Source organism: Sprattus sprattus (genome assembly GCF_963457725.1).
Source record: "Sprattus sprattus genome assembly, chromosome: 13".
Lineage (NCBI taxonomy): Eukaryota > Metazoa > Chordata > Actinopteri > Clupeiformes > Clupeidae > Sprattus > Sprattus sprattus.
In genome coordinates, this window is record NC_137911.1 from 1445830 (window position 1) to 1473364 (window position 27535).

At 40.3% G+C, this 27535-nt stretch overlaps 1 protein-coding gene across 1 annotated transcript in view; it reads left to right on the forward strand.

Annotated features, from left to right (window-relative positions):
- Positions 1 to 4565: 4565 nt before the first annotated feature.
- erg28 (ergosterol biosynthesis 28 homolog) overlaps positions 4566 to 27535 on the forward strand; it is a gene marked incomplete at both ends in the record, with an annotated part of 43142 nt that continues 20172 nt past the window's right edge. Inside the window, one exon of the mRNA XM_080850809.1 lies at positions 4566 to 4698. Within this exon, the coding sequence (XP_080706935.1) occupies positions 4566 to 4698 (133 nt within the window). The remainder of the gene's footprint in view (positions 4699 to 27535) is intronic.

Consider the following 27535-nt stretch of genomic DNA (forward strand, 5'->3'; position numbering starts at 1 on the left):
TGAAATGAGATTTCAAGTCCTGAAAAGATCTGAGTGCATTATCTGACATAATGTCGGAAAGGGTATTAATCCCTTTATCCCTCCACTGAGGGAAGGACATCGGGTGACCACCCAAGCAAAGGGCGAAATTATTAAATAAATAATTTGTGCCTCTGCAAAATGGACATTTTATTCCGTGGGCGTTTCCCTTTCCAGACATACCTGGAAACAAATGTATGCAGTTTATCCCAGTGACCAGCTGGGGGAGCTAAGGGAAGCATTGAACTACAGAAGTTGACTCACGGTAGGTAAGGCAAGAAGCAGCCCAGCTGATTGACCATACCCAATAAAATCCTGAGTTCGCTGACGTTTTTGGGTGCATCCATCTCTTGGACTGCTCTCGTCTTCTCAGGATCTGGTTTCACTCCATCTGCTGAAATCACATGACCCAGGAATCTGACTGTGGCGTGTGAGCTCGCATTTGTCCATGTTGAGCGTAATGCCGGCCTTTTGTGCCTTCTTTAGCACCGCAGGCAGCCGCATATCATGCTCGTCCTGTGTCTGTCCCCAGACCAGGATGTCATCCATGTGACTCAGTACCCCCTGCAGGCCACCAGTCACTTCTGTTATCATCATCCTTTGAATGTGCTCTGGGGCTGAAACTATGCCGAAGGGTAGCCGGTTAAAATAGTAGCGCCCAAAAGGCGTGATGAAGGTGGTGTACTTGGCAGACTCTGTTGTCAATGGTACTTGCCAAAAGCCCATGTTAGCATCTAATTTGCTAAAAGCTGTTGCCCCAGCTAGCATGCCCAGAGTGTGCTCGACAGAAGGCAGGATAAACTTTTCTCTACATACTGATTCATTCATCCTTGTGAAATCCACACAAATGCGGACATTGCCTGCTTTTTTAGGCACCACCACCATCCCGGCTCACCAACCAGTCGGCTCCTCAATCTGGGTGATTACGCCCATCTTCTCTATACGGTCTTATCCTCCCTCACTTTTCCCATAAGCGGCAGAGGAACTCTGCGTGCTGTGTGGAGAGAGAAGGGCACAGCCTATGGCTTTAATTTAATTGCATATGGCCTTCGAACAAGACCCAAGCCGCTACACAGTTTCGGATACTGATGTTTCACTGAGTCCATGGTGATGCTGTCAACCCTGCACACAAGCTGAAGCTGTTCTATGGCATGCCTTCCTAACAGTGCAGTGTGCAGGTCTTTCATCGCCCATGCAATACACTAACGTGTTTACCTGTTTTTTTTCCGACATTGCATTTAAGTTGCTTGCAAGCCGAAAGCGGTCGAATCTCCTAATCCAACGCTCCCATTCTTGAGGCTTGGTAAAATCGAATGGCTCTGGAGTTTGTATTGTGAACGTAGCAGTTAGTGTAGGTTGCGCCATATCTGCCGGGTCGTCTCCTATTCCTCCGCCAAAACGATACTTTCCTCCTCTCCTTTTTTTTTTTTTTTTTTTGCTTACAAGTCGCCCAGTTCTGACACCATGTAAAGTTATTGTGATAATGAGGTTTGTACAACGACGTATTCAAAGTCTGCCTTTATTAAACAACTATGCAACTAGAACAGCAGTACACCAGTGTGCATGTTACAGGCCTCCTGCTCAGAACTAACTCAGGTCTCCCTTCACATCCTGTTACTACAAAATAAAAGCACCCCTTACATTATTATTCCATAATACCACAATTCCTACATACAGTATCTCTTCAGATTCTGAGGTCAATGCTTGTAGACTCGGCTTCAGCTTTTCCCACAGATTTTCTATGGGGTTTAGGTCAGGGGACCGTGATGGCCATGGCAAAACCTTTATTCTGCGGTCGGTGAACCATTTTTTTGTTTTTTATTTTGAGGTGTGCTTCGGATCATTGTCCTGCTAGAAGGTCCAACCACAGCCCATTTTAAGCTTCCTAGAGGGTTGATAGGTTTTCATTTAGTATCTGCTAGTATTTGATGGACTCCATGCATGTATTCTAAGAAGATGTCAAGGGCCTTTGGAAGAAAAACAGCCCCACAATATCAAAGATCCGCCATTCTTCACAGTGGGTATGAGGTGCTTTTTTGTATAGCTATCTTTCTGTCTACGCCAAACCCAGACCTTTGTTTTGGTGTCAGCTGACCATATAACTCGGCCCCATTGAAAGATTGACTAACATTTGGCAAACTATAGGCGCTTTAGTTTGTTGTTGATTGACAGCAGAGGCTTTTTTGTTGCAACCCTCCAAAACAACTTGTGGTGATGGAGGTGGCGTCTGATGGTAGTTCTGGAGGCTTTCTGACCCCAGGACTCAACTAACCTCTGCAATTCTCTAGCTGTGATCCTTGGAGATTTTTTTCAAAACATCCTCCTCACTGTGCATGGGGTCAATTTACAGGCTGATTCCTTACATCTCCTGTCGCTTCGAACTTCTTAACTATTGCCCTGATTGTGGAAATGGGGATTTTCAACTGTTTAGATATTTTCTTATATCCTTTCCGGATTTCTGCAACTCAACAACTTTTTGTCACACTTCGGCACGTGTTCTTTTTTTCTTTCCCATCCTGATGAATGACCAAGGGTATTTGGCCTTTGGCACCTCATATTAGCCTGACGATGCCATACTCATAATTCTAGTCAGAATATGAGTCTGAAACTGAACCATTGGGCTGTGATTATGGGGTGTGTTTCCACGAACTAGGAAAGAAAATTCCTCTTCGCTGAATTGGATACCTAGAACCAATCAGAGCAACGTAGTATTACCATCTGATAGATTAAACTTTTACCTGATCCCGTAGGAAGGACGGCAAAAACATCTTTTCAATCGACAAATGCCTTGAACGCGTTTCTCTGTTCCTCTTTCAAAATGAATGCGCTGTCAATATCTGTTGAGATATGCCTGCTCACGTTACTTAATTAGCACTCAAGGCTAGAAGCTACCATTTGTTTCAATGTTTTTTTTGTCTACGCGCTAACATAACCTATCAATAATGGTCTAGAGTGCTTCAGTTAAGACCTACAATCTTCGGCAACATTCGTGTTGCACATACACAACTAACCGAGTCAATGTAGACATAAAAAAAGTCGTGTAGATAGCTTAACTCATATAAAATATGTCCCACTAAGCTCCAGAGACGGCGCCATCTTTGTTCGATGTATATTCTATCTATCTAATCAACTCAAGCGTTGGTTGGTCATCTGTCCATCAATGTATAAAGCCCACCCTTACAATTTGATTGTTCAGATCACTTTTCTGAGACGTTTAATCTCTCCCAACTAGCTCAATTCTAGACTGAATCTCCCAGACCAAAAATGTTGTGGGCGGAGTTCAGGCTGGTATCCAGGCTAACCTCATATGTATACCCCTGTGAAACAAGAAGTATTGGTTGACCACTGGAGAGTTAGTAATATGCTTCAGTTAGATTGAATTTATAAGATTTTCTAGGGGTGGCAATAATTGTGGCGCCCATGTTTTGGAGAAAAATATTTTATTTAATGTAAATGTAAAATTATAAACTTTCAATCATTTTACTTCAATGAAAAGGTTAGATTGTTGTGAATATTTTGAGTGAAAGACCAACAGCAAAGACTAATTTTTTCATAGCTTGTTTTGGCACTGTATGTAACCTAACCACGTTACTGTAGTGACATAACGTTAACTTTACTATCATAAAAGGTCAACGCAAGACGCTGTGCATATTTATTAACGAATCAGAGTAGCTCATTATAACTTTAAAATTAGCATGACTTCCGCAATTGCATAGTAAAGCCTAATTTATGGCCGTCTGTGCAGACACGCAGAGCCCTCTTCGAGCAATCTGAGTGGAGTCTGCAAGTCTGATTCAGGAGTGGGATTGGGAGTTAAGACACGCCAGAGCCAAAGAACCAGTTGGTCAGTCGGTGCACAAGAGAGCTAGATAGGCTAACTCTTGGTCATAATTTATGGGATTTATAGGGGCTCTCTGGTGACTGAGATACCCCATCTATTGTCTATCAGGCTACAGATTACCAAATATAATTTTTCTCTCATGGCTTAATGGTGATGGTTACCTTACGGTTTTATACTATTTAGCCTTAATAACAGGCACATTTTTGGCATTTCACAGGCATTTCAGATCTGTTTTATGCAAACAATTCAGGTGTCACTGAATGAGTTGGTAAACAAATCGGAACAAATAGTTTAGGTGAGCATAATAAAAATAACCATTTCTCCAATCTTTAGTCACTAGGATTTAGTGCTTTGTTCGGTGACTGTTGCATTTAACAAACTGTTACATCAAGCTAAACAGAGATAATGGGAATCCAGTCTTTTGCCTGTTTTTTATGAGGTGGCCTACTACTATTATTCACTCCTATTTAATTATTAAATTGGTCTTAACATAGACCAACGTCGCATGATTGAAGCATTGTAAACATAGACCAATATTACATGGTTAAAGCATTGTAAACATAGACCAACATCGCATGATTAAAGCATTGTTAACATAGACCAACGTCGCATGATTAAAGCTTTGTAAACATAGACCAACATCTGATGATTAACGCATTGCCCTCCTTTCTGATCTGCAGGTGTGTACTCATAAACGGTACAATAAATGGGTCGGCTTCTGAATGTGCTGCGCAGTTGGTTGGTGATGGTTTCCGTGATTGCTATGGGCAACACAGTTCAAAGTTTTCGAGATCACCGCTTCTTGTCTGAGAAACTTTACACTGGGTCTCCGGAGTTTGGTAAGTGTTAACTCTTTCTGACATGACTGCTATGAATTTATTTTTGTCTAAGCGTAAAAAAAAAACATTTTGAGTGTTTTTTGCACTGCAATCAATGAGTAACTGTAAAAAAATATATATCAATATGCTAATTTTATGCTACAGTTTCATTAGTTTTGGTCCCAGTCTCAATAATTGTATTTCTAAACCAGGCCTCTGTGGTTGCATCTAGTGAAGAATTTTGCTTTCAACTCAATCATCTTTGGCCGTTCTAAAGCTCTTAAGATGTAGGCTAGGCTACTGCAGTGGAGATTTCAAGGCATGAAGGAGAGGAGATGAAAAATAGCCTTTAACAAGGCTGTTTATAGTGAACCGCCCGAAGCAGCGTTGTAAGGCTATGGTTTTGTTTTTATACCAAAGTGAGGAGTTCGGAATTCGGAAAAAGGCTGTTGTACAATAGAAAACTAATCAAATTACGAAACTATCAATAGTGGTAGCCTATGTTTTAGATGTCTGGACTGTCTTGTGTAGGCCTACCTGTGGATGTCTGCTACAGTTCGTTGAGGTTTCAAATGATAACTTTCAGCTTTCATTGGCTAAGCTGAAGGCAAAGGTGTCTGTGTGATTTGTTGTTATCCATCTCCCTTTTATTTTGTCCCACTTGTGAGGTCCCTTGCATTTTGGGAGTGAGATGTCAATAGCCACATGCCCCACTTGCAAGTTTTTCCTCATTTTGAGAACCACTGAAATAGATGAATGAATGATTTAAATATGACCAACACAATATAAGATACATTGTGCATTTAAGACATTTGAACAAAGTCATTGTAAGTATAAACACAAGGTATGCACGTTTTAAATACTGTGTGCAAAATTAACCATCTTAACATTTTTTTTTTAGACCATGTTGTTTTCGCGCACATTGCGGTTAGAAAAGCACTTTTTATGATATATGATATGATATATGATATATGTTTTTATTCAGTCACACACAGTAACAACAAACAAGTTCAACACAAATAATAATAATAGCCTAAATTCAAAGTGGCTGAAAAGGCACAAGCTGAAGCATAATGCTTGTATTTAAGCCTGTCCTGTTTGACCAATTTAAGCTACCAATCAACATATGCATTTAAAAATACATGTAATGGAAATAAAAAACAAACAAAAGAAGTGCCTCCAAAAAGTTAATCACAAGAAGAGCAATGAAGCAAGATCCCAAATAAACAGCACAAAATCCTGCATACATTACGGACACTTGTAGCCCTTAAAAATGGCTTTAGCTACCATCCCTTTGAAAACAAAAAATGTCCTACACTTTCTTAAGATTATGTTAGCATCATTCCATAATGAAATTCCAACAACAGATATACATCTCCTTTTAATTTTGTTTTTGGCATTTGGTACAGTAAATTTACAGACATCTCTGAGATTATATTTTGTCTCTTGAAATGAGAAAAACCTTTGTATGCTGACTGGGAGTTGGTTTGAGTTAGCTCGATACATTATTTGCATTATTTTATAATATACCAGATCATTAAATTTCATAACAAATGATTTCATAAACAATGGGTTAGTGTGTGCATAATAATCAACCTTATTTATTATCCTTAGGCCTATAGCTTGTTTTTGTAAAATAATTATTTCATTCACAGTTGTTTTGTATGTCAATCCCCAGACTTCCACACAATATGATATGTAGGGAAGTATAAGTGAACAGTAAATAATATGTAAGGCCTTATAGTTTAACAGGCTTCTTGATTTGTACAAAATTACTAATAAACATCTGGTTTCCATGTTAATTTATGGTCAATGACCACTCCTAGAAATGTTATCTCGGTCACTCGTTCAATTTCAGCATCACTTATTTTTTATTTAATGTCCTTACCTATTTCTTTCCGATTTCCAAAGACCATGAATTTGTTTTTTTTATATATTGAGTGACAATCTATTAACATCAAACCAGGTTTGGAGTATTTCTAAATCTCTTTCAATAGAAGACAAGAGTTGCTGTAAATTATTACCCGAACACTACATGTTTGTATCATCTGCAAAGATAATGAAATTCAACTAATCTGTAACATCACAAATATAATTTATATAGCAAAAAAAGCTTCGGTCCAATTACAGATCGCTGGGGTACACCACAGATGACTTTCCTAAATTGTGAAACAGTGTTATTGATTTCCACACATTGCTCTCTATTTTCCAAGTAACTCCTCAGCCAAGAATAAGCTACCCCTCTTAATCCATACTTCTCCATTTTTCTCAATAATATGCTGTGATCGATAGTATCGAACGCCTTCTGCAAATCAATATAAATTCCTACAGAATACTCATCATTTTCAATTGCCCTTGTTATTTCTTCTACCATCTCCATAACTGCATGTGTAGTCGTTCTGTTTCCCCTAAACCCATACTGGTGCTCACTGAGCAATTCATATTTGTCACAGAAAAAGTCCAATTGTTTAGCAAATAGTTTCTCTAGTATTTTTGAAAATTGAGGAAGAAGGGACACTGGTCTGTAGTTGTCAATGCAATGTTTTTCTCCATTTTTAAATATTGGTGTTATCTTTGCTGTTTTCATCTTATTTGGAAAAATACCTTTTTGAATGGACAGATTGCAAATATAGGTCAGAGGTTTTACAATAAGATCTAAGACTTCTTTAATTATAGCCATATCAATAGAGTTTATATCAGTTGATGTTTTGTTTTTGAGTTTTCTAACAATTTCAAATATATCACTTTCATTGATCCCACAGAGGAAGATAGAATTTTGAGTATCCTTAATGAGATTATCAAACATATTTGATTTGTTGTCACATGTTGAAATTTCTGGCCAAATTACTACCAACACCCACAAAATAATTGTTAATCTCTTCAGCAATGTTTTGTAGACTATCCACTGTGTCACCAGAGCTATTTAGGAAATAACTTGGGAATTCTATTCTATTATGTTTATTCCGAATAATATGATTGATAACTTTCCAAGTCTTTTGAATATTGTTTTTACTATCCTCTTATAGTTTATTATAGTGCTCCTTCCTCTGTCTTCTCATAATAGAAGTCAATATATTCTTATACTGCTTATACTTTTTTTCACTTTCGCTGGTTCTCATTAGTAAATATTTCTTGTATAATGCATTTTTCTTTTTACATGCCTTATGCAAGCTCTTAGTCATCCATGGTTTTCCCTTATTTTTTTCCTTTACCTGGCAATTCATAATAGGGCAATGCTTGTTATACAGCTCTGTAAATGTAAACAAAAATCATAAGCCAGATTCACATCCTCAACATACACTTCATCCCAAGTACAGTCTGCAAGATCTACCTTTTAAAGCCTCAATTCTTTCAGGAGTCCTTATTCTCATTAATTTGTGAGCAGGCTCACTTATTCCAACTGAAGATTTATCTTTTAAACTATGCAAAATTCCAAATACTGGAAAATGATCCGTAATGTCACTTAAGAATAACCCACTTGTTGCTGGACCATACACATTAGTAAAAATATTGTCAATTAGTGTGGCACTATCCTTGGTTATCCTAGAAGGCTTATATATGAGTGGCCTTAATCCAAAGCTAAACATTGCATTACAAAAATCGTTTGTCGCTTTAAGATCATTACATTTCATCAAGTCGATATTGAAGTCTCCGCAAACTAAATAAGATTTTTTATCACATATCTTTCCAAAGAGATCAGCTGTGGTATTCAAAAACTCTTCCAGAAAAGAGCCAGGCGCTCTATATATACAACTCAGGACTATACTCTTACACATTGCTTTGGTTTGTATTTCAATTGTCAAACTCTCCATGACTTCATTAGCAACGGTGGTATCAATAACCTTACATTGGAAGTCTTTCTGTACATACAGTGCTACACCACCACCCATTTTATTAATCCTGTTGACACTGAAAAAATCATATCCTTCTAACACAAAGTTAGCGCCCTTTTCCTTTGTTATCCATGTTTCACTTATGGCTATGGCTTGAAATTTGTGTTTTAATGACTCTAAATAGTCTTTGATTCCTGCAAAATTGGCGTAGAGACTTCTGCTGTTAAAGTGTGTGATAGAAAAACCTTCCAATTTAACATTGGTCAGATTCTCCGTATAATAATCAGAATTAGCATGACAATCATCATAAAGATTTTCTTCAGGATCAATACTGTTTTCAAAACTAAATCGTTTATGTTCAGACAAGCTGGAAAAACATAGCTGCTCATTGCATTTTTTAACCTAAGGAGTTGACGTTCTCTGTAAGGTCACTCACACCTTCCAAAATATGAGAGTCCATACTTGTCATTTAGAAAAACACACAACAAAACAAAGAAGAGTTGCAGACGCTCAAACATTTTCCATCACTTATATTCATCCAGTTCTTTCAGATGTCTTATCACAACCACCTTAGCCCGCTCAGGTGTACCATTTAGTCTCACAAACACTTTTCCATTTCTTGTCCATGTTGATTGTATTTTTCCCTGCTTACTTAGAATACGGCAGTTTCTGGCTATTTCAGCATTTTTCTTTGTCAGGTGCTCATTTATATTCACGCCAGTATCCTTAAGCTTTTTGGACTGTCTGAACATTTCAACCTTGTGCTTTCGATTGGCAAACTGGACAACAATGGTAGGTGGATGTGCTCTTTCCTTACGAGGGAAAACATGACAAGCTGTAATTTGCTGACTCTCTTACTGTTCATGAATTGGATCACTTGTTGCTGTAGAGTGCGCTGCTCCTCAAGAGGTGCTTCCTCCCCAAGATGTTCACTAGCTGTGGCTGCCACCCTGGCATAGCTGCGATGGGTAGTAGCCATGCCATTGATGATGAGATCATCAGCACGGGAGTACTGCTCCAAGTCATCAATCCTTTGTTCCAACAGTTCAATTTTCTCATCCATCTTCTTGTTTCGATCATTGATTGAAGTTTTCAGCGCCGATATCTCATTCACTAGGCCCAAAAGGGTAGTTTGTTGAGTCAACACTTTGTCAATGTTTTTAGTCATAGCGTTGAGTTGCTTCTTGATTTCTTCCAATTCCTGTCCTAGTTGCTTAACCGTCATCTTTTCCAAAAAAGTTTCAAAATACAAAGAATTCTTCTGGGTAGACTTAGTAGATGCTCTCTTGCCAAAGTTCCATGAGGTCCCAGGTCTCAAGCAATAAACTTGTTCCAAATTATCAAGAATATCCAGATAAATGGAAACAAAAAAACACCATAATATCAACAGTGCTTTAGTCTTGCCAAAATGACTTTGTTCTCTAAAGGATTGCATAGGATTCCCACGGGACTGTGCAGGAGAAATTCAGCAGCAGCCATCTTGTTTCTTATCATATTGCGATTATATCCAAAATGCAATTTATCGTTCAGCCCTAATCAGTAGCCTCTTTAAAAGTCAGAGGCTGTGAGACAAACACAAGTTGCTTAAAATGGGCACCTCATCTTCATGTGTGGTTAGAGAGAGAAAAAGAAAGAGGGGTTGTGTCTAAAAAAATGACAACTTTTTTTTTTTAACCTTTTTTACATGAAAAACATTTAAATATCTGGTAACTAATGATTGTAAATGGATTAACTTAACATCAAAAGAATACAATGAGGCCTTAAGACATTGTTCCGGGGGTAAGTACTTGAGGATATTTTGCATTGCGATAAGAAACAACAGAGCAGGGGTCTTTATAGTTCAAAGTCTAAATTTGGACCCCTCCATTTAGTTTGGACCTGGGCTTTGAGTCCCCCTCTAGAGGTTTCCATTTTAGAATAGAATAGAATAGACTTTATTTGTCATAGTGCATTAGATACACAACTAAATTTGCTTGTGCAACCACTCAAAAGAACAATGCTTACATCCAGATACACCCTTCAACCACACTAAAGCACATCAAAGCATGCCTGCAACCCCACACACTCACACATAAATATATTAAGAACATAAATAGGGAGATCATCAAGGCATACATGGTACAAAGTGAAAGTGCAGTTGTGCTGGGTGGAGGGTAGAAGGGTTGATTGGTTATTTAGTTCTGTGATGGCCCTGGTGATGAAACTGTTCTGCAGTCTGGAGGTGAGGGCTGTAGTGGCCCGGTAGCGCCTGTCAGAGGGGAGCAAGGTGAAGAGATGGTTTGCAGGGTGAGTCTCATCCTTCAAAATGCCACATTGCTTGGACACTGGATAATGGAATAATTATTGCTGTTTTAAAACAGGTTGGTACGGCAGCTTTGGCTAGAGACATATTAAAATGTCCGTAAAGACATCTGCAAGCTGGTATGCGCATTCTTTGAGCACTCTTCCTGGAATGGCATCTGGTCCCTTTGTCTTCCTTGTGTTCACAGACCTGAGGATGAGTCTTACCTCCTCTGCTGTTACCATGGCAGTGTGCTCTGTGCCAGCAGGTGGTGGAGCAGCTCCATTATCTAGCCCAGATGTCTCCAAGCAATGGTTCAGCTCCTCTGCCTATGAGGCATTGGTGTTTGTGGGTGGGTCGTGGCTTACCCTGTAGTTGGTGATCTGTTGTATGCCTTGCCACACTTGTGTTGGGTCTCTGTTGGTGAAGTGGCCCTCAATCTTCTCCCTGTACATGGCTTTGGCCTAATTGATGCCTTTTTTCAAGTTGTGCCTGGATATGCTGTACTGTGCTCTGTCACCTGATTTTGAACCCATATTGGGCATGAACATCATGAAGTTGTCCAAGCAGAGCTTTTTTCCCCCCGCATTAACCTCTGAGTCCCAAACCTATTCCAAAATGACATGGAGAGGCATCATGCTGTAGAAATCTTTGACCTGCGGTGTGGCTCTATTTCCCAGTAACAAGATGAGCGCATCGAAGCTTAACAGCTCACAGGCCAAATGGAGTGACCTTTCTCTTGTTGCGACTCATATATTGCAAACTCAGGGGTCGATGCGCCATCTGCAATTTAAGACCGCTACAAAAATGTGTGCCAGACATGGCCAAGGCCTCATCCTTGAAATGATTAAGCAAATACTTGGCATAAGCCTGACGATGCCCAAAAGCATATAGTAATACCTCTGACAGTGTAGGTTCAATCAGGCCTGCTTTTGAGTAATTGCGATGTTGCATATTTAAATCTTGATGTTGGGCTTTTATTTTTTTATTACTTAGGCCTAGATTTCATTAAAATGTTCTGTGAAACATTCATATTATTATGACATGCGCAACAGCATTCATAGGCAGGTATTTACATAATATACAGCAGCAGAAAGGAAAATGAAATGGCAAATTAAATCAAGCAAATTAAGTCAAGCAACAATCACAACCCTACCTAAACACATACAGATTCCATTTTGTCCATCTTCCGGAATAAAAGTCATTTCTCAATCGTATTTGAAAGGTTAGTCTCGCCATCTCATGGATCTCCTTAATAATATTTAACCAAAGTAGGTAAGCCTGTTTGTAACCATTTACGCATGATTGATTTCTTTGCGGCTGCCGTGAATATTTTCATCAGGTATCTATCATTTCTAGTTAGTTCTTCTGGCATATCGCACAAATAAAGTGATAGACATCCACTAATAAGTTAGAAAACGTATTTTACCCGCTGTTTGTGTTATGTATTGCAGTAATGAAGAGGCTTGTAATACTATTACAATAGTTGTGGGAGCACAGTATACTACTGAGCTACTGGGTTGTTGTACCCCAGGAAAAACCTGGTTGACGCGCTTAGATCCGTTTAAAGATGATTACGGTCAGCGAGATAAAGTTGCTTGCTTTCGTTAAACAGTTCTCCATTTATTATACGGTTGTCCATTAAAACGCAGAGCAACGACATGTTACTCACTCAAACCTTTGCGGTATAGCAGTCAAAACCATTTGCCCTTCTGGGGCCAACACCTGACCACAACAGTAGGCTTCCTACCCTAAAAACACCTGTGCAATGAACAGCAACATCCAGTGTACAACAGGGACATTGCACATTGAGTGACAAACATATTTAGCTGTAGCAACCCATTTCGCTGCTACATACCGGCCCCTAATTGTTAATGGCAGGCAGACATAACAATTCAATGAATAAAACAAACAAGCTTATTGCGATTTGCCCGCACATGAGCCTAATGGGACTTAACAGACATAATTAAAACTTCATGCACAAAACACAGCTTTGTTACGGGTCTTTCAATGGCATTACATTTGGTTTGTAGTCTTACCGAACGTACATGACCCTTTTTTATCTGTAAGACCTTAAGAATTTTGCCCAATGGCCAGGAGCCACGAGGGGCTGAATAATCCATCACCACTACATTGTCTCCCCTGCTAAAACTTATTTTCTACTGGTTCCATTTTCTACTGGTTGGCGCATCATCGTCATCTAGTGTTTGCTGGCGCAGAACAGAGCTGAGGACCCTTCTCTCTAGCCGGATCATCCACTCCCAGACACCACCATGATGCGAGCCTGCTGGTGGTTTGAAACTCCAATGGTTTTCCGACCTGAGAAAGTACTCCTTGAATCTGGTTGTGGTTTGAATCAGAAACTCCCTCTCCCTCCCTCAGTTCTCGTTCTGCCCCAATTAAGTTTGTGCCATTGTCCAATATTAGTTGTACCACTTGGCCTTTCCTGCTGATGAAACGGCGCAGGGCATTAATGCAGGCATCTTGTTTCAAAGACACAGCTACCTCCAAGTGGACAGCTCTGCTTGCCATACAGGTAAACATGGCTCTCTAATGCTTACAGGTTGATCGTCCCCTCCTCACTCAGACAGGACCGATGTAATTCACTCCTGTATTGGTAAAAGGTGGTAGGTCAGGAAGGATTCTCACCTTTTGAAAGTCAGCAATCTTCTGTATATCTTCTATAGCACTTCCATTACAGTGCCTACAGAACCCACATTCACTGATGACCTTCCATACGGCTTTGTTGGCATTAGTAATCAAAAACGTCTTCCTTACAGCAGATAGGGTATGACTGCGTCCACTATGACCCAGTTTTGATGAACATACTTAAGAATGAGTGAAAAGTTATTCTGATTTTTTTAAGGATTGGAGTGGATGTATAACCTCCTCAGGCATTGCTCCCTTACTCAATCTCCCTCCAACTCTAAAGAGCCCATCATCCAGGACTGGATCCAGTCTGTATAGGGAACTCTGGCGACTCACTGTTGCTTTGCTTGAGGACAGTGCCACAATCTCCTCACTGAATCTCAGTGGTGGGCAGTAGCGCATGATTGTCATTTCTGCTTCTGATAACTCGTCTACTGTAAAAATGCAACTGCCCGAGGTAACTTTTAGGGGTGCACGATTCAGATTCGATACCGATTTTTAGGCTCACGATTCGATTCAAAATTGATTTTCGATTCAAAAAAATTGATTCACAGTATGTAAATATTAGTGCTGTCAAACGATTAAAATATTTAATCGCGATTAATCGCATTTTTGTCATAGTAAACTCAAAATGAATCGCGATTAATCGCAAATTAATTAATCATGGGAAAGTGGATTGGCTTGCTTTATGCAATGTTTTATTTTATTGAAAAACAACATTGCCAAACAGGGCAGTACAAAATAAAATTATAAAGTGCACATTTCAGACTCAGCCTATAGTGCAGTTAAACCATGGCTTAATATTTTCTTTTTTTCAAGTTTGCTGTGAACATAGAAGTCAGGCCTCTTATTTCAAAAACAATGAACCGTAACAGTTAGTTTACCAATAAAAGGTAAGCCTACTACTTCTGTGCTTTCAGCCAGCTGCCTGTTGACATTTTCAGACAACAGTGAAGCTCGCTTCTATGCACAACACAACTTTTAAAGGTAAACTTTATATTCAGAAGCTTTTTATCAACCATTTCGCCGTATCGCGCTCACCGTCACTCAAACCGTAACGTTAGCCTACTTCACAGTTTGCGAAGCCAAAAAATAAAACAAATATTTGGAATTTGGAATTCTATGAATCGATTCTGAATCGGAAGCACTTGAATCGCGATACGAATGTGAATCGATTTTTTTGCACACCCCTAGTAACTTTGTCTCATGGAATTGTGACTTGTGTTGCACTTGGTGACCTGTGGTCTTCAGATTGTCTTGATTGTTCAGAAACCTTTTCTTTAAGCCCTGAATCCTTTGCTCAGCTATCACAGAGTTCTTGGGTAGAAATACCTCTTTCCTCTTGAAAGGCAATTTCAGGCAATAACTCTCATTCTGGAGAACGGCTGATTGCTCTGCTATTTCCAGGAAACTGTCGTCTTCTCTTGAAATTTCCTTCTCTTCTGTGAGGTTTTCATCAAAATCATTGTTGTACTGATCAGTCAGCAATTTTCCCAATTTACAAATAGAAATCCTGTTCACTGTAGCAGAGGGAAGCGGTCGCTCCAAAGGTTCGTCGTGTTTAGGCAAGGGACCATTGATGGCCCATCCGAGCAACGTCCTGATGGTATATGGGCCATTTCCACAGCTGTTTATAACTTCCCAGGTGCCAATGCTGCTTGGATATTGGAACCCTATCAACAGGTCAACATTTGCCTTTTATGCTAGGGATATGCACCTTAGCCCCTTCAGACCCTGTGTCCATTACAATGGACGTCACATTACATCTTGGTTTTTTAAAACTTTTTGTAACATTTATCACCACCTGATACCTCAAACTCATTTAATTCGATGTTTAACAACCAATCTAACAGCAGCATAGCTCTGCTTGTTGTCATTGGAAAATAATCCACCACACTGAAGAGAGGCATGGCAGGACTTCACTCCATACACCAGAGTAATGATCATTTTCAACAGTTTTTTTTCTACATTTGTAGATATCCTTGCCAATATTTTATAGATTTGATATAATATTGAAAGATGTAATTTATGAATTAAGTTGTAATATCACATGTTTCAGTGCAAGTTTTTACACAGGAGTTTTTCAAAAACTGCTGTCCATTAGAATGGACAGTGGGTTTGAAATCATGTTATTGAACTCAATTCTCCAGTATTGATGAATGACCTTATTACTATAAAAATAGTACATCAGAACAAGAGAATGAGTTGATAATAAGTTAAAAATATTCCATATGCAGGATATACAGCCCTTGAAGTCCTTGAACTGTTTGACAATTGAAATAGCTCTGATGTTGACTTCGATGAGGGAAGCGATTAGGAAGTTGGAGATGCTGATTTTCAAGAGTTGGTGAGTGTAGAAAGTCAGTGAGGAAGAAATGTCATATTGAAAAATAGTCATATATATATACTTAGTTATTTATTTATTTATTTATTTATTTATTTATTTATTATGAATACAAACATGTAGTCAGAAGTGCAAACCTTGTAGTCAGAAGTGCAAACCGACATGCTGGACCACATGCCAAATTATGATGAAAAAAAAGAAGCAACAAGGTGCAAATTGCCAGGCTATTCCAGAAAAACACATGTCTACTGTGACAAGTGCGAGGTGCACTTCTGCTTTGAGTCACAGAGAAACTGCTTCAAAGATGCCCACAGAAAATGAGGCTAAAGTGACAGAATTGTGAGATTCTCAATCATTTTTTGCTGCTGAATTGTAAAATAACAATAAAAAATCTATGATGTTGTTATATTTAACAACTGTTTACAGCATTTTTTCACACCTGCCTAAAACTTTTGCACAGTACTGTATATTGAGTCACATTTCTAGTTGCATTAAGGATGGGAAAAAGTCATTATTATATTTTTCACAACCTTGGAACATAATTCAGGTCTGAAGGGGTTAGACAGATGGGGCCATTTAACCAACTCTTCTGAATTGACCATGTCATCTACAGTCTTTCTGGGTAAGAACTTCTGGAAGGATGTGGAAATCGTTGCTGTTAGACCAGTAATCTCTAACCCAGTGAGGGAATAAGCCGGAACAACCATTTCTTGGCCCAAGTCCGCAACAGGAAATTAGTCCTTCTGCCTGTAATGTTCAACTTCTGTATTAGGTGTTCTGAGCAAAAAGTAGCAGAGCTACCAGCGTCCAAGAAGGCATATGTACTTATGATCCGATTCCCTTTAGCTGATTTTACTTTCACAGGTACAATGGATAGTGCGCATCGATCCTGACCGGCCCCTGTATGGCCACGGAGTGTCTTTACATAAGTTGATGGATTGTTGGGTTGTACCCTTGTTTGATGTTGAGTTGTAGTGCGTCCCTCATATGAAGCATAGTAGGGTGAGTTAGACCACAGGCCTTACAAGTCATGCGCTGCTCACAATAACGACTGATGTGCACGTGACTTTGAGCACAATAGAGACATTCAATGTCGTAAGGCCTGTACGAGTTTGCAGTTGCTTCAGGAACTCCCTCGTGCAAAGCCAGAGATGTTACTGTGGTGGCAACGACATTTCCTTTGAATCTATCTCTGGGCTGTGAGTTAAACTTGGTGAAGTTCTTTCCTACTTCAGCATTAGATGATTGTTTCTGTAGATCACCAAACGGGGTCGGAAAAGAATTTTCACTTATCTTTCAATGAATACGACCAAATCATAGAAGTGGGCTCTCTGGTTAGAAGTCTCCATTATTACATGTGCCTCGGTCCTCCATTGGTCCCTCATTTTAAAGGGTAACTTAGCAAGGATAGTTCTCATATTCACCGGCATATGAAGTTCCTGGACATATGGCAACTCTTCCATTACATTACAGCAACCCCGCAAGAATGAGCAGTATGTTTGAAGGGATTTAGTATCATCGGATGTCTCCATATAGGCGGCTGCAATTTTGTATGGATTGCCAAAGTCTTCCTGCAAGAGATCTTTTGCCACGGAATAGCCTCGTTCTGGGTTCATGTGCTGGCAGCTGCGCACCAATTCCTGTGGTCGTCCTCTTGTAAACTGTTCCAAGTAATATAGACAGTCTGCCTTTCCTGCTTTTCCTTCAACTCCTTGCTCAAAGGCCCTGATGAATGCCCTATACTGGAGAGGATCGCCTTCAAATATTCAAATTTCTCGGGGTGGTAGGGATGATGTGTGTTGTTGGCGCACCAGAGCAGCAGTTATATCATTTTGCCTCTGCATAATGGAAAAGAGTATTGAATATTGACCAATTGGTTGATATGAGAACTTTCTTTGATTTCCCTCCAAGGGTGCCAGTAAGGGCTGATGTCCAATTTGTTGTGATTGTTGTTATTGTGATTTTATTGCCAGTGTTTATTTGGGTTACACCACTGCCTTGGGATGGCTTCGTGCCACTTTTCTGCTTCCTGCTTCTGCATATCCCATGGTGGTGCATCGTTAAATTATGGCAGTTCTTTTGAAAGGTCAAGTGGCTGTTTACCAACATACCACTGCCTTGAAGCAATTTTCTTTCTCTGCACATCCAGTAATGGTGGGTTGTTTGACAGTGCTGGTCTCCTTGACATGTTAGTTTGTTGCTGCTCATTGGACTAATACCACCAGCTTGAGGCTGTCTACACCATCTCTCGCTCTCCTTCCTCCTCACATCCAGTGGTGGTGGGTCATTGGGTAGTAATGATTAGTTGGTGATGTTGATTTGTTGTGTGGATTTCCAGGGTTCTGCATTGAATTCCTTTGCTGAAGGGTTCAAAAGGCTGACAGGTTGCTGTTTCTGTTTTTCCTTTTCCAGATAGGAGTTCATGCCATCTGTGGGTGCTCGACAAGAACTTTTCACATCTGAGGCCTGCAGTGGTCACAGCTAAATCAGTTTCCATGTCAAGCTGCTCCCTTCTTCTTCTCAGCTGTTGTTCCAGCTCTTCCAAGGCATGTCTTTCCTTCAAGACTGCAGCACGAGCAATGAGTGCAGCTCTCTCTGCCTCAGCCCTTATCCTTGCTGAGGAAGTGGTGCTCACATTACTCATGTAACTCTTTCGACTTTAACAGTTGCTTGTAACATTGGATACACTGTCATTGGGATTGACCTTGTCCTCAACACTTTAGTGCACAATGCTGGACACATTATTGTGTGTAAACATTTTTTCAACCAAACTGGTTTGACTGGGAATATCAACTGGATCAACATCGAGCCCATTATTGTGCATAACTACATTTACAACAGTGCCACCTTGATGTACGTTACTGGAAACATAAGTTAAATTAGCATTTTGCACATCATCACACACACTTAGTTGTTCCACAGTAACACTTTGATGGATGTTTCTAGAGACAGCATTAGTTGAAATAACATTCCCATCTTGACTGTTGCTACTAGACATCCACACATTTGCATTAGCAATACACTCATCATTAGACAACATTTTCGCTTTAAACTAGGGATGCACCGATACCACTTTTTTACAAACCGATACGAGTACGAGTATTTTTATTTGTGTACTTGCCGATACCGAGTACCGATACCGATACTTCCAAGATTTGGTTTCAATGAAAGATTTTACTTTATCCTCTGCAGGTTATGTCAAGCCTATAGTACAACATTAACAGAAGGCTATCCCAAGCCAAAAATAAACAGAGCTTTCTGGTTTCCAAAAAAAAAAAAGGAAGAGTCAATATCATCACATTAGACAAAATTTAAATATAGACAGATGGCAATTTAATTTGCTGCATAGTTAACAACACAGTCTGCTTAACAAAAAGTGAACAGAACTATCCTGGATGATTATAAGAACATGAGCACAGTTCAGTTACAAAAGGATCAACAACTCTCTTCCTCCCCTTCTCTCTCTCTCTCTCTGTCTGTGTGCGTGCGCGTTTTTTTCTTTTGAAAGACGTCAGTAAAGATTGGTTGCTTGGTCTCCACTGGCATTCAGTGAACTTTGTGTGCTTAGCACTATGGTGCGTCTTCAGATGTTTAATCAAATTGCTTGTGTCAAACGAAGTGCTTTCCTTTCCGCCCCTCGACACTGTAACAGTGCAGATCTTACACTGTGCCTTACTCCTGTCATCATTTATCTTAAAATGAGTCCAAATCGCCGTTAAGGCAGCACAACGGTATAGCGATTTCTTACTAGAGTTTAATGTTGACAATGAACTGGGCTACGTTCTTGCAGCCAAATTGACACTTGCCTGAAGTTTGACTGTGTTAGGGAAGTTGTTTGCAACCTAGCCAACATAGCCATCACAATAACATTGCAAATAAGTTAACCAAAAGCACTTAATATTAGCATCAGGCGGAAAAAAAACGTAATACTAGCATCAATGTCCAAGAGTGTTAAAACAACCTTGCTAACATCGCTAATGGGATGTCTTGCTAGCGGCTACTTGCTAGCGGGTGTTTTATGACAAACTAGCAAGTCAACAAGATTCCTGAAACACAAGACAAGACGGACGTCCTCTTTTACCCTCACATGTCCTCCTTTCGAGACCTAAATGCGTCCGGGTAAAAGAGGAGAAAACAAATACATTCCCGTCCCCGTCAATCAACCGTAGCAAATGGCAATAATATGTTATAGGCGCAGCGTCGCTAAAGACAGTAGGCTAGCCCCTACACTTTGCCTATGTAACAGCAGTTCTAAGTTAACTGCAAAACATAAAATAGCCGAAAATAGCACTTACCTTTACTGGAGGTCGTACGTGTTAAGTTTAAAATCTCTAGCGAAACCGTTAGCTTTCGCAAGCCACCTCCACACATCGTATCCAAGCTGTTATTGAATTAATTTAAACTGCAAGTTCAACCTCAACTTATCTGTCTGCAATACCGCTCTCGGCCTCTATGCAACTCGCCGCTCTCACACCTGGCAGGCATAGACAGTAGAGGAGAAGAAAACACACGCGTTAAGACTAGGGATGGGTATCGTTTGGGTTTTTTCCGATACCGGTACATAACCGATACTTTTAAAACGATACCGGTGCCTAAACGGTGCCAGAACCAATACTTTTTTTTTTTAATTAAAGACATTAAAGGCTTATTTATTGCCATGGCAAATAGTTTTCTTCAAATTTAACAATATATTAACTGTTTAAGGTATACTATAAATAAAAATAAATACAAAACACTTGGCTTCAAACCTTTTAACTTCAAATTATGAACAATATATATAACAACTGTTTACAGTTCACTTAAATAAATATAAATAAATACATAACACACTCTGTACACACACTTCACACTTCAGTAATTATTTTTGCAGAAATATGAGCATGTTTGCCTTCAGAGTAAAACAAAATATGATTTAGTTTGCATTTATTTAAACCCACTGGTTTCGTGAATGTTTACTGCCCCTTTAAGAGTTTAGGTTTGTTGTTGCATATGCTGCACGTCGCGTTGTTTGAATCTTTTTGTGCGAAATACAGCCACACTTTTGATCGTTTACCTTTCGACATTTTCTCCGTTATATTGATGGCTAGCTCTGTTTGTGCTTGCTCTGTGCAAGGCTGCCTGCTCTTCCCTGTCATTAGACTGTTGCAATGTTATTGTAACGTCCGATTTAGTGCTCTCTTAAGAACTCACATTGAGAAGGAATATCTTTGGATGAGACGGTTGCTCTCCGTTTAATAAAGCGTATCCAACTTCTGCTTAGAACAACCACACTTATCTTGAAACCGAAACCGCACACAAGTCAACCCATTACCATGGCAACTCCTCAACACAAATCCCGTTTCCACTAGTCCCATAATATGCTACATTATCACCAATGAGCGTGAGCGACACAGGCGAGAGTCTACATTGGGAGATGGAGCAGTTTTATATGTGTCCCACGAAATCTGTTAGCAACACAAAAAAGTATACAGATCGTACTCAGAAAGATCTACGCCACTAACGTTACTTCTCGTTAGCTATCGCTAGTTTTGTTAAATTATTAATTTTTTAATTAAAAAAAAAAAAAAAAAAAAAAAATTCTGCTCAGGCACCGAAAGGAAGCACCGAAATATGCGTTGCATTTCGGTCCGGGTAGGTATCGGTTGTATGGAACCGGTGCCGTATTGGTACCGGTTCTCGGTACCCAACCCTAGTTAAGACGCAACACTGGGTATCGGTTTTTGGTATCGGTAATTTAAAACGAGTACGAGTATTTTAACGAAGTATCGACCCGATACCCGATACTGGTATCGGTATCGGTGCATTCCTACTTTAAACCATATTACATTCTTTTTCATCAGTAGGCAGCAGTTGCCACAGAGATTCATGTAGGGGAGAGTGGGGTGAGATGGGGCAGTTTTTACTTAAAGTGACATTTAAGCAAGGCCATGACAGTAATGCTTCCAACTAAAATATGTACATATATTTCAGGATGTGGTGCATCTTTGGGAACAATCACTTTGGATCTGAAATATAGTATTTAAGAAATATAGCTTTCTGAAATATAGCTTTCTGGTCTCGTGGCACAACTTGCCCCCGGTGAGGGGTAAGTTGTGCCATTAAAGAGAATACATTAGGGTAAATTGTGCCATTGATTATTGAAGTAAAACTGTATATTTGCATCTCAGAAACTGTGTTGCTATATAAAAGCAAAATTACTCATTTAAGGTTTATTTAAAGTTATTTTTCAACAACAAAAGCTGATTTTCTACAATCCTATTGCGCCACATGAGCACATCAAAGGTACATTTTCTTAAACAAGGCCTAGAGCTTCCTGAACACATCAGAACAAAGTTGAGTTGAGTCAATTCTATTTAAAGGTAATTTACATTAACACATGTTCAGAACGAAATGAAATTCAAATGAAGACCAAATTGAATGGAATTCTCTATACAGATCACTGGCACAACTTACCCCAGGCCCTTTGGCACAAATCACCCCAATCCCACCTTTTTGGAAAAATGCATCATCCAGCTGTTTTGAGCTAAAATCATACTAGCTATATTGTGACGATCACGGCTCCATGAACGGAACATAAAGGGGAGACCTTGAGATTTATAATAATATAATATAAGTTATTTATTATGGTTACAGTTATATATAGTATCTAATAATTATAGCAAACGTGTGGTGAAAGTCAGTGTGGTGAAGAGAAACAAAAGATGTGATGTAAATTCAGTTAAATGGTAAAATAAACAAACAACAACGATAAACCAAAATCAACGACAATCCAACACCAACGACACTTCCAAATCCAATCACTATCCAAAACCAACGATAACCACAATCCAACGACCCATCCACAGCTCCAATCCTGGGCTCTGTTCCGATATCCATACCCTCCGTACCTACCATCCTTAGTTTGAGTATGTAGGGTGTTCCGATTTCGATCACGGCGAAAAGAAGTATACCCAAAGGACCCGTATGTGTACTCATAACGGACAAAACGCTGAGTGTGGAACCAGGGTACACTTTCCATTCTCAACGGCCGCCATCTTGTCTACGTAGCGGAAGAGACGGAGCCAGGCAGAGCTTTTCGTTTTATTTCGAAATCAATGGCGGACATAATGGCTACGGTGGCTACGATAGCAGAGTCAGTAGACCACAAGGTTACAGACCGTAAATGTCAATATCAGCAGTAATTAAACAACTGTACTGATATTAAATGTACTACTAACATGCCATTATCAAATTAAAGCCAGTGACATGAGTATTTTGGTGTTTTTTAACGATGTATACCGACAGTTAGCATACCTAGCTAGCCTAGCTTGGTAGCATTACCATTGGTTCTGAATGGCAGTTATGCTAAGCAGCTGGCTATCCCCCCACCCGGGACTGTAGTTAATTATCGGTAAATGCACCACGGAGTATTAGATTTGGAACAACACTCACCTGCTGAGAATCTGCGTACCTAGTAAGTGTGTACTGTGTACTGTGTACTGCGTATAAGTATACTCATGGAGGTATAGAAACGGAACATAGCACAACGCTCTCATGACTGCCATCTGTTCAGGGCTTTTGTAGCCCATGCAATCATGGTGTACACCTGATCCCAATCACCTGCTTCACCTGTTCCCAATCACCGGCTTGAGAGATAGAAACAGAACAAGCATGCAAATCTCATGGGGGCGGGGCCTAGACCCGCCAGGGTCGTGACAATATAGACTCATAGTGTAGCTTACCAAAGCACTAAAACGTGTGAAATGTTTTTAAACTTGTCTAAACCCGTTTCGACACAACAATCAAAAAACCTTGATCATAGAAAATTTACTTTGGAAAGCAAAAACAATTTGTTTAACTTAAATTTGCTTTTCTCTCATGCAAAGAGGCTCTCTTTTTTGCAGGATGAGTTAAATGGCTGACTCACTTGACCAATTTTTTCTATGGATCCCTAGAAATAAGGGGTGGCACAACTTCCCCGCTGGCACAAATCACCCCACTCTCCCCTATACATTTTACATCATTGCATAAATCAACTAATTCTTTAAGACCACTCTCTACCTGCATTTTCTCATTTTTTACCATGAAATTTGCATTGATTTTCTAATGAAGTTTGCCTTGTTCAATTTGGCTTTTCTATCAGTTTGTAACTTATCCAATGTCTTAACAAGTGCCTTGGAAGTGAGTTTAACAACTAGTTTCTGAGTCTGAGTTTCAACAACAGCAGTCACGTCAGTTTTGGAACCACTAACAGTTTGTACGTCAGTCCCTCCAACGTTAACTGTCTCGTTGTTGCCTTGCACGGTTCCATGATAATCAGTTCAATCAAACAATAGCGTTAGTCCTCCAAACAAACGACGCGAGCAGTCAATCGAGTCTTTGCAAATCCACGATTACCAATGCATTGGATTTCCCTGGTATGTGTGCACATGAAATTAAATGGCCATGAAACAATGTAGCACTACACCCGGGTTACCTTGTATGTTGGGCGCCGTAGTAGCATAGACCAAGAAGTATGTCAACAAACATCCTCAGCTCCAGCTTCTACCGTTCATTTCCTCGGTCTCCGAGCAGCACTCATAATTTCCAAACACCTCGAGGGCTCGAGCTACTGGGTTGTTGTACCCCAGGAATAACCTGGTTTACGCGCTTAGATCCGTTTAAAGATGATTACCGTCAGCGAGATAAAGTCCATACACGTCTTACTTTCGTTAAACAGTTCTCCATTTATTATACGGTTGTCCATTAAAACACAGAGCAACGACATGTTACTCGCTCAAACCTTTGCGGTTTAGCGGTCAAAACCATTTGCCCTTCCGGGGTCAACACCTGACCACAACAGTAGGCTTCCTACGTACAGTCATGGCCAAAAGTTTTGAGAATGACACAAATATGCATTTTTACAAAGTTTGCTGCTTCAGTGTCTTTTAGTCAGATGTTACTATGGAAGACTGAAGTATAATTAAAAACATTTTAGCAAGTGTCACTGGCTTTTTTTGGCAATTACATGAGGTTAATGCAAAAAGTCAATATTTGTTTTCTTTATTTATTTCTTTTTCAAGACCTCTGCAATCCGCCCTGGCTTGCTGTCAATTAACTTCTGGGCCACATCCTGACTGATGGCAACCCATTCTTGCATAATCAATGCTTGGAGTTTGTCAGAAATATTTTTTTTTTGTTTGTCCACCCGCCTCTTGAGGATTGACCACAAGTTCTCAATGGGATTAAGGTCTGGGGAGTTTCCTGGCCAATGGACTCAAAATATCAATGTTTTGTTCCCCAAGTCACTTAGTTATCACTTTTGCCTTATGGCAAGGTGCTCCATCATGCTGGAAAAGGCATTGTTCATCACCAAACTGTTCCTGGATGGTTGGGAGAAGTTGCTCGCGGAGGATGTTTTGGTCCAGCAAGCGCCAGGACCGTTTCCGGGGATTCGTCAGAGTAGGTTTTTGTAAGGTTTACATTTGATTTGAATAAAAAAAAGATTTTAATACGTTCCTATTATTGCTGAGGTCTTTTTGAATTTAATGATATATTCCAATTTTGCATCAATGTGTTTAGTAAGGTGAAATATACAAAAGCATGTCGGCTTGTCAGACTACCTTAAAGAGTCTTAACAGGTTTTCCAAGTGTTTAGTACATTTACATACCTTCATACCAGCCCAAACCCCGCCCACAACATTTTTGGTCAGGGATTTGGTCTGGCTCTGAGCTAGTTGGGAGAGAGTTTCATCGGGCGGATAAAGCCGGACCAATCAAATTGTCAGGGCGGGCTTTATACGATGATGGACAGATGATCAATCTCAATCGGTAGATTCGAAATCCTCCCAAGATGGTGGCGTATCCGGCTTGTAAGTGGGACATATTTTATGTAAATGATGCTATCTACACGACTTTTTTATGTCTACATTGACTCGGTTAGTTGTATATGTGCAACACGAATGTTGCCTAGGATTGTATGTCTTAACTGAAGCGCTCTAGACCATTATTGTTAGGTCATCGCTAACGCTGACACCAAAAATCCATTGAAACACATAGTAGCTACTAGCTAGCCTTGCTGCTAATTAGTAACGTGAGCAGGCATATCTCAACAGATATTGACAGCGCATTCAGGAACAGAGAAACGTGATCAAGGCATTTGTCGATCGAAAATATGTTTTTGCCGTCCTTCCTACGGGATCAGGTTAAAGTTTTAATGTATCAGATGGTCATACTACGTTGCTCTGATTGGTTCTAGGTATCCAATTGAGCGAAGAGGCATTTTTTTCCCCCTGGTTCGTTGAAACACGCCCCATAATCACAGCCCAATGGTTCAGTATCAGACTCATATTCTGACTAGAATTATGAGTATGACATTGTCAACATTTACACGTATTGGCAGCCAAACTCTATCTTGTACTTGTAGAAACCATCGGTCTGCACATACCCACCCCCACCGCATACTTGAATGCTGTCTTTATCTCGATCTTGTATCATTTATATACCATGTTATGTTTGTATTGTGTACATTTACCACATGCATGCTACCATGCTCATCCTAATAATTCAATTCAATTTCAATTCAATTCAATTCAATTCAATTTTATTTGTATAGCGCCATAACAATACAATTGCCTCTCGGCGCTTAACAGAGCCCAGAGCCTGAACCCCCTTAGTGCATGCACAACGGCAACAGGGGCAAGAAAAAACTCCCTGTTAGGCAGGAAGAAACCTTGAGCAGAACCACGGCACATAAGGGGGGACCCATCTGCTTGAGGTCGGCCGGGTGGAGACAGGAAGGTGGGACGGGGGGAAGGGGGGAAGGGGAAGGGTAGTGTGGCAGAAGGGGAAAGGAAGCAACAGGGGCAATACACAGCCAGCATTTGGTCACTGGACATATGTGTACATACATCTGGTGGTAAATACATGATACAGACAAGACCAGATTACTGTGGCAATAGGGTTACTGTTACAGGGGTAGGGGATGTAGGGACAGAGAAACATTTCGGTGGAGGCAATAATGTATATTGTACATAAATGCTAGCATAGGGTATTGGGTAGAGTAGGTGTACGGCAATGCAGTGGCAGTGGGTGCGGTTGGCCGAGGGTTTCTCTAGGTAGACCAGGTAGAGAGACTACGTGCAGAGTGGTGGGGGTGGGGAGGGAAAGTTCCACATCCATCAGCGATTGGAACACGCCAGGCTCCGGGGAGGCAGTGGACCTTGCAGGGGCCGCTTGTTGAAGGGGGGGGTGTGGACATCTCGGACCATGGAGCTGCCGATGACCAGGGTGGGGGTCGTCACATCCAGCGGGAGAAGTCGTCAAGGGGATGATGACTGAGTTGAGGGCCCAGGATGGGGAGCAGGGCGGCGTGGGCGATGCTGGTGTTGCTCTGGAGCCGGTCTGCAGGGGCGTTTCGGGGCGGGCTGAGGAGGGGAGTTATCAGGCCCAGGAGGCTCCTCCTGATCCATCTAACAAACAGGAAATGACTAATCAGTCTGCAGGTCTGTCAGTCGGGAATCAGCACGAACAAACACACAGATGAATCATTTCACCAACCAGGGACATGTCACCTGTGTGTCGGTTTGCCTGTTGCATATTGCAATACTTAGATATGTTTAGTTTTTCTGGCATTGAACATTTTGTTTTTTGTTGTGATCTGTTTGCCGGGGCCGTACATGCATCCACTCGGCAAACAGGAAACACATTTGATGTTGCGGTACTAAATTACAAGTAGTAATTTAATTTGTTTTTTGTTGTGATCTGTTTGCCGGGGCCGTACATGCATCCACT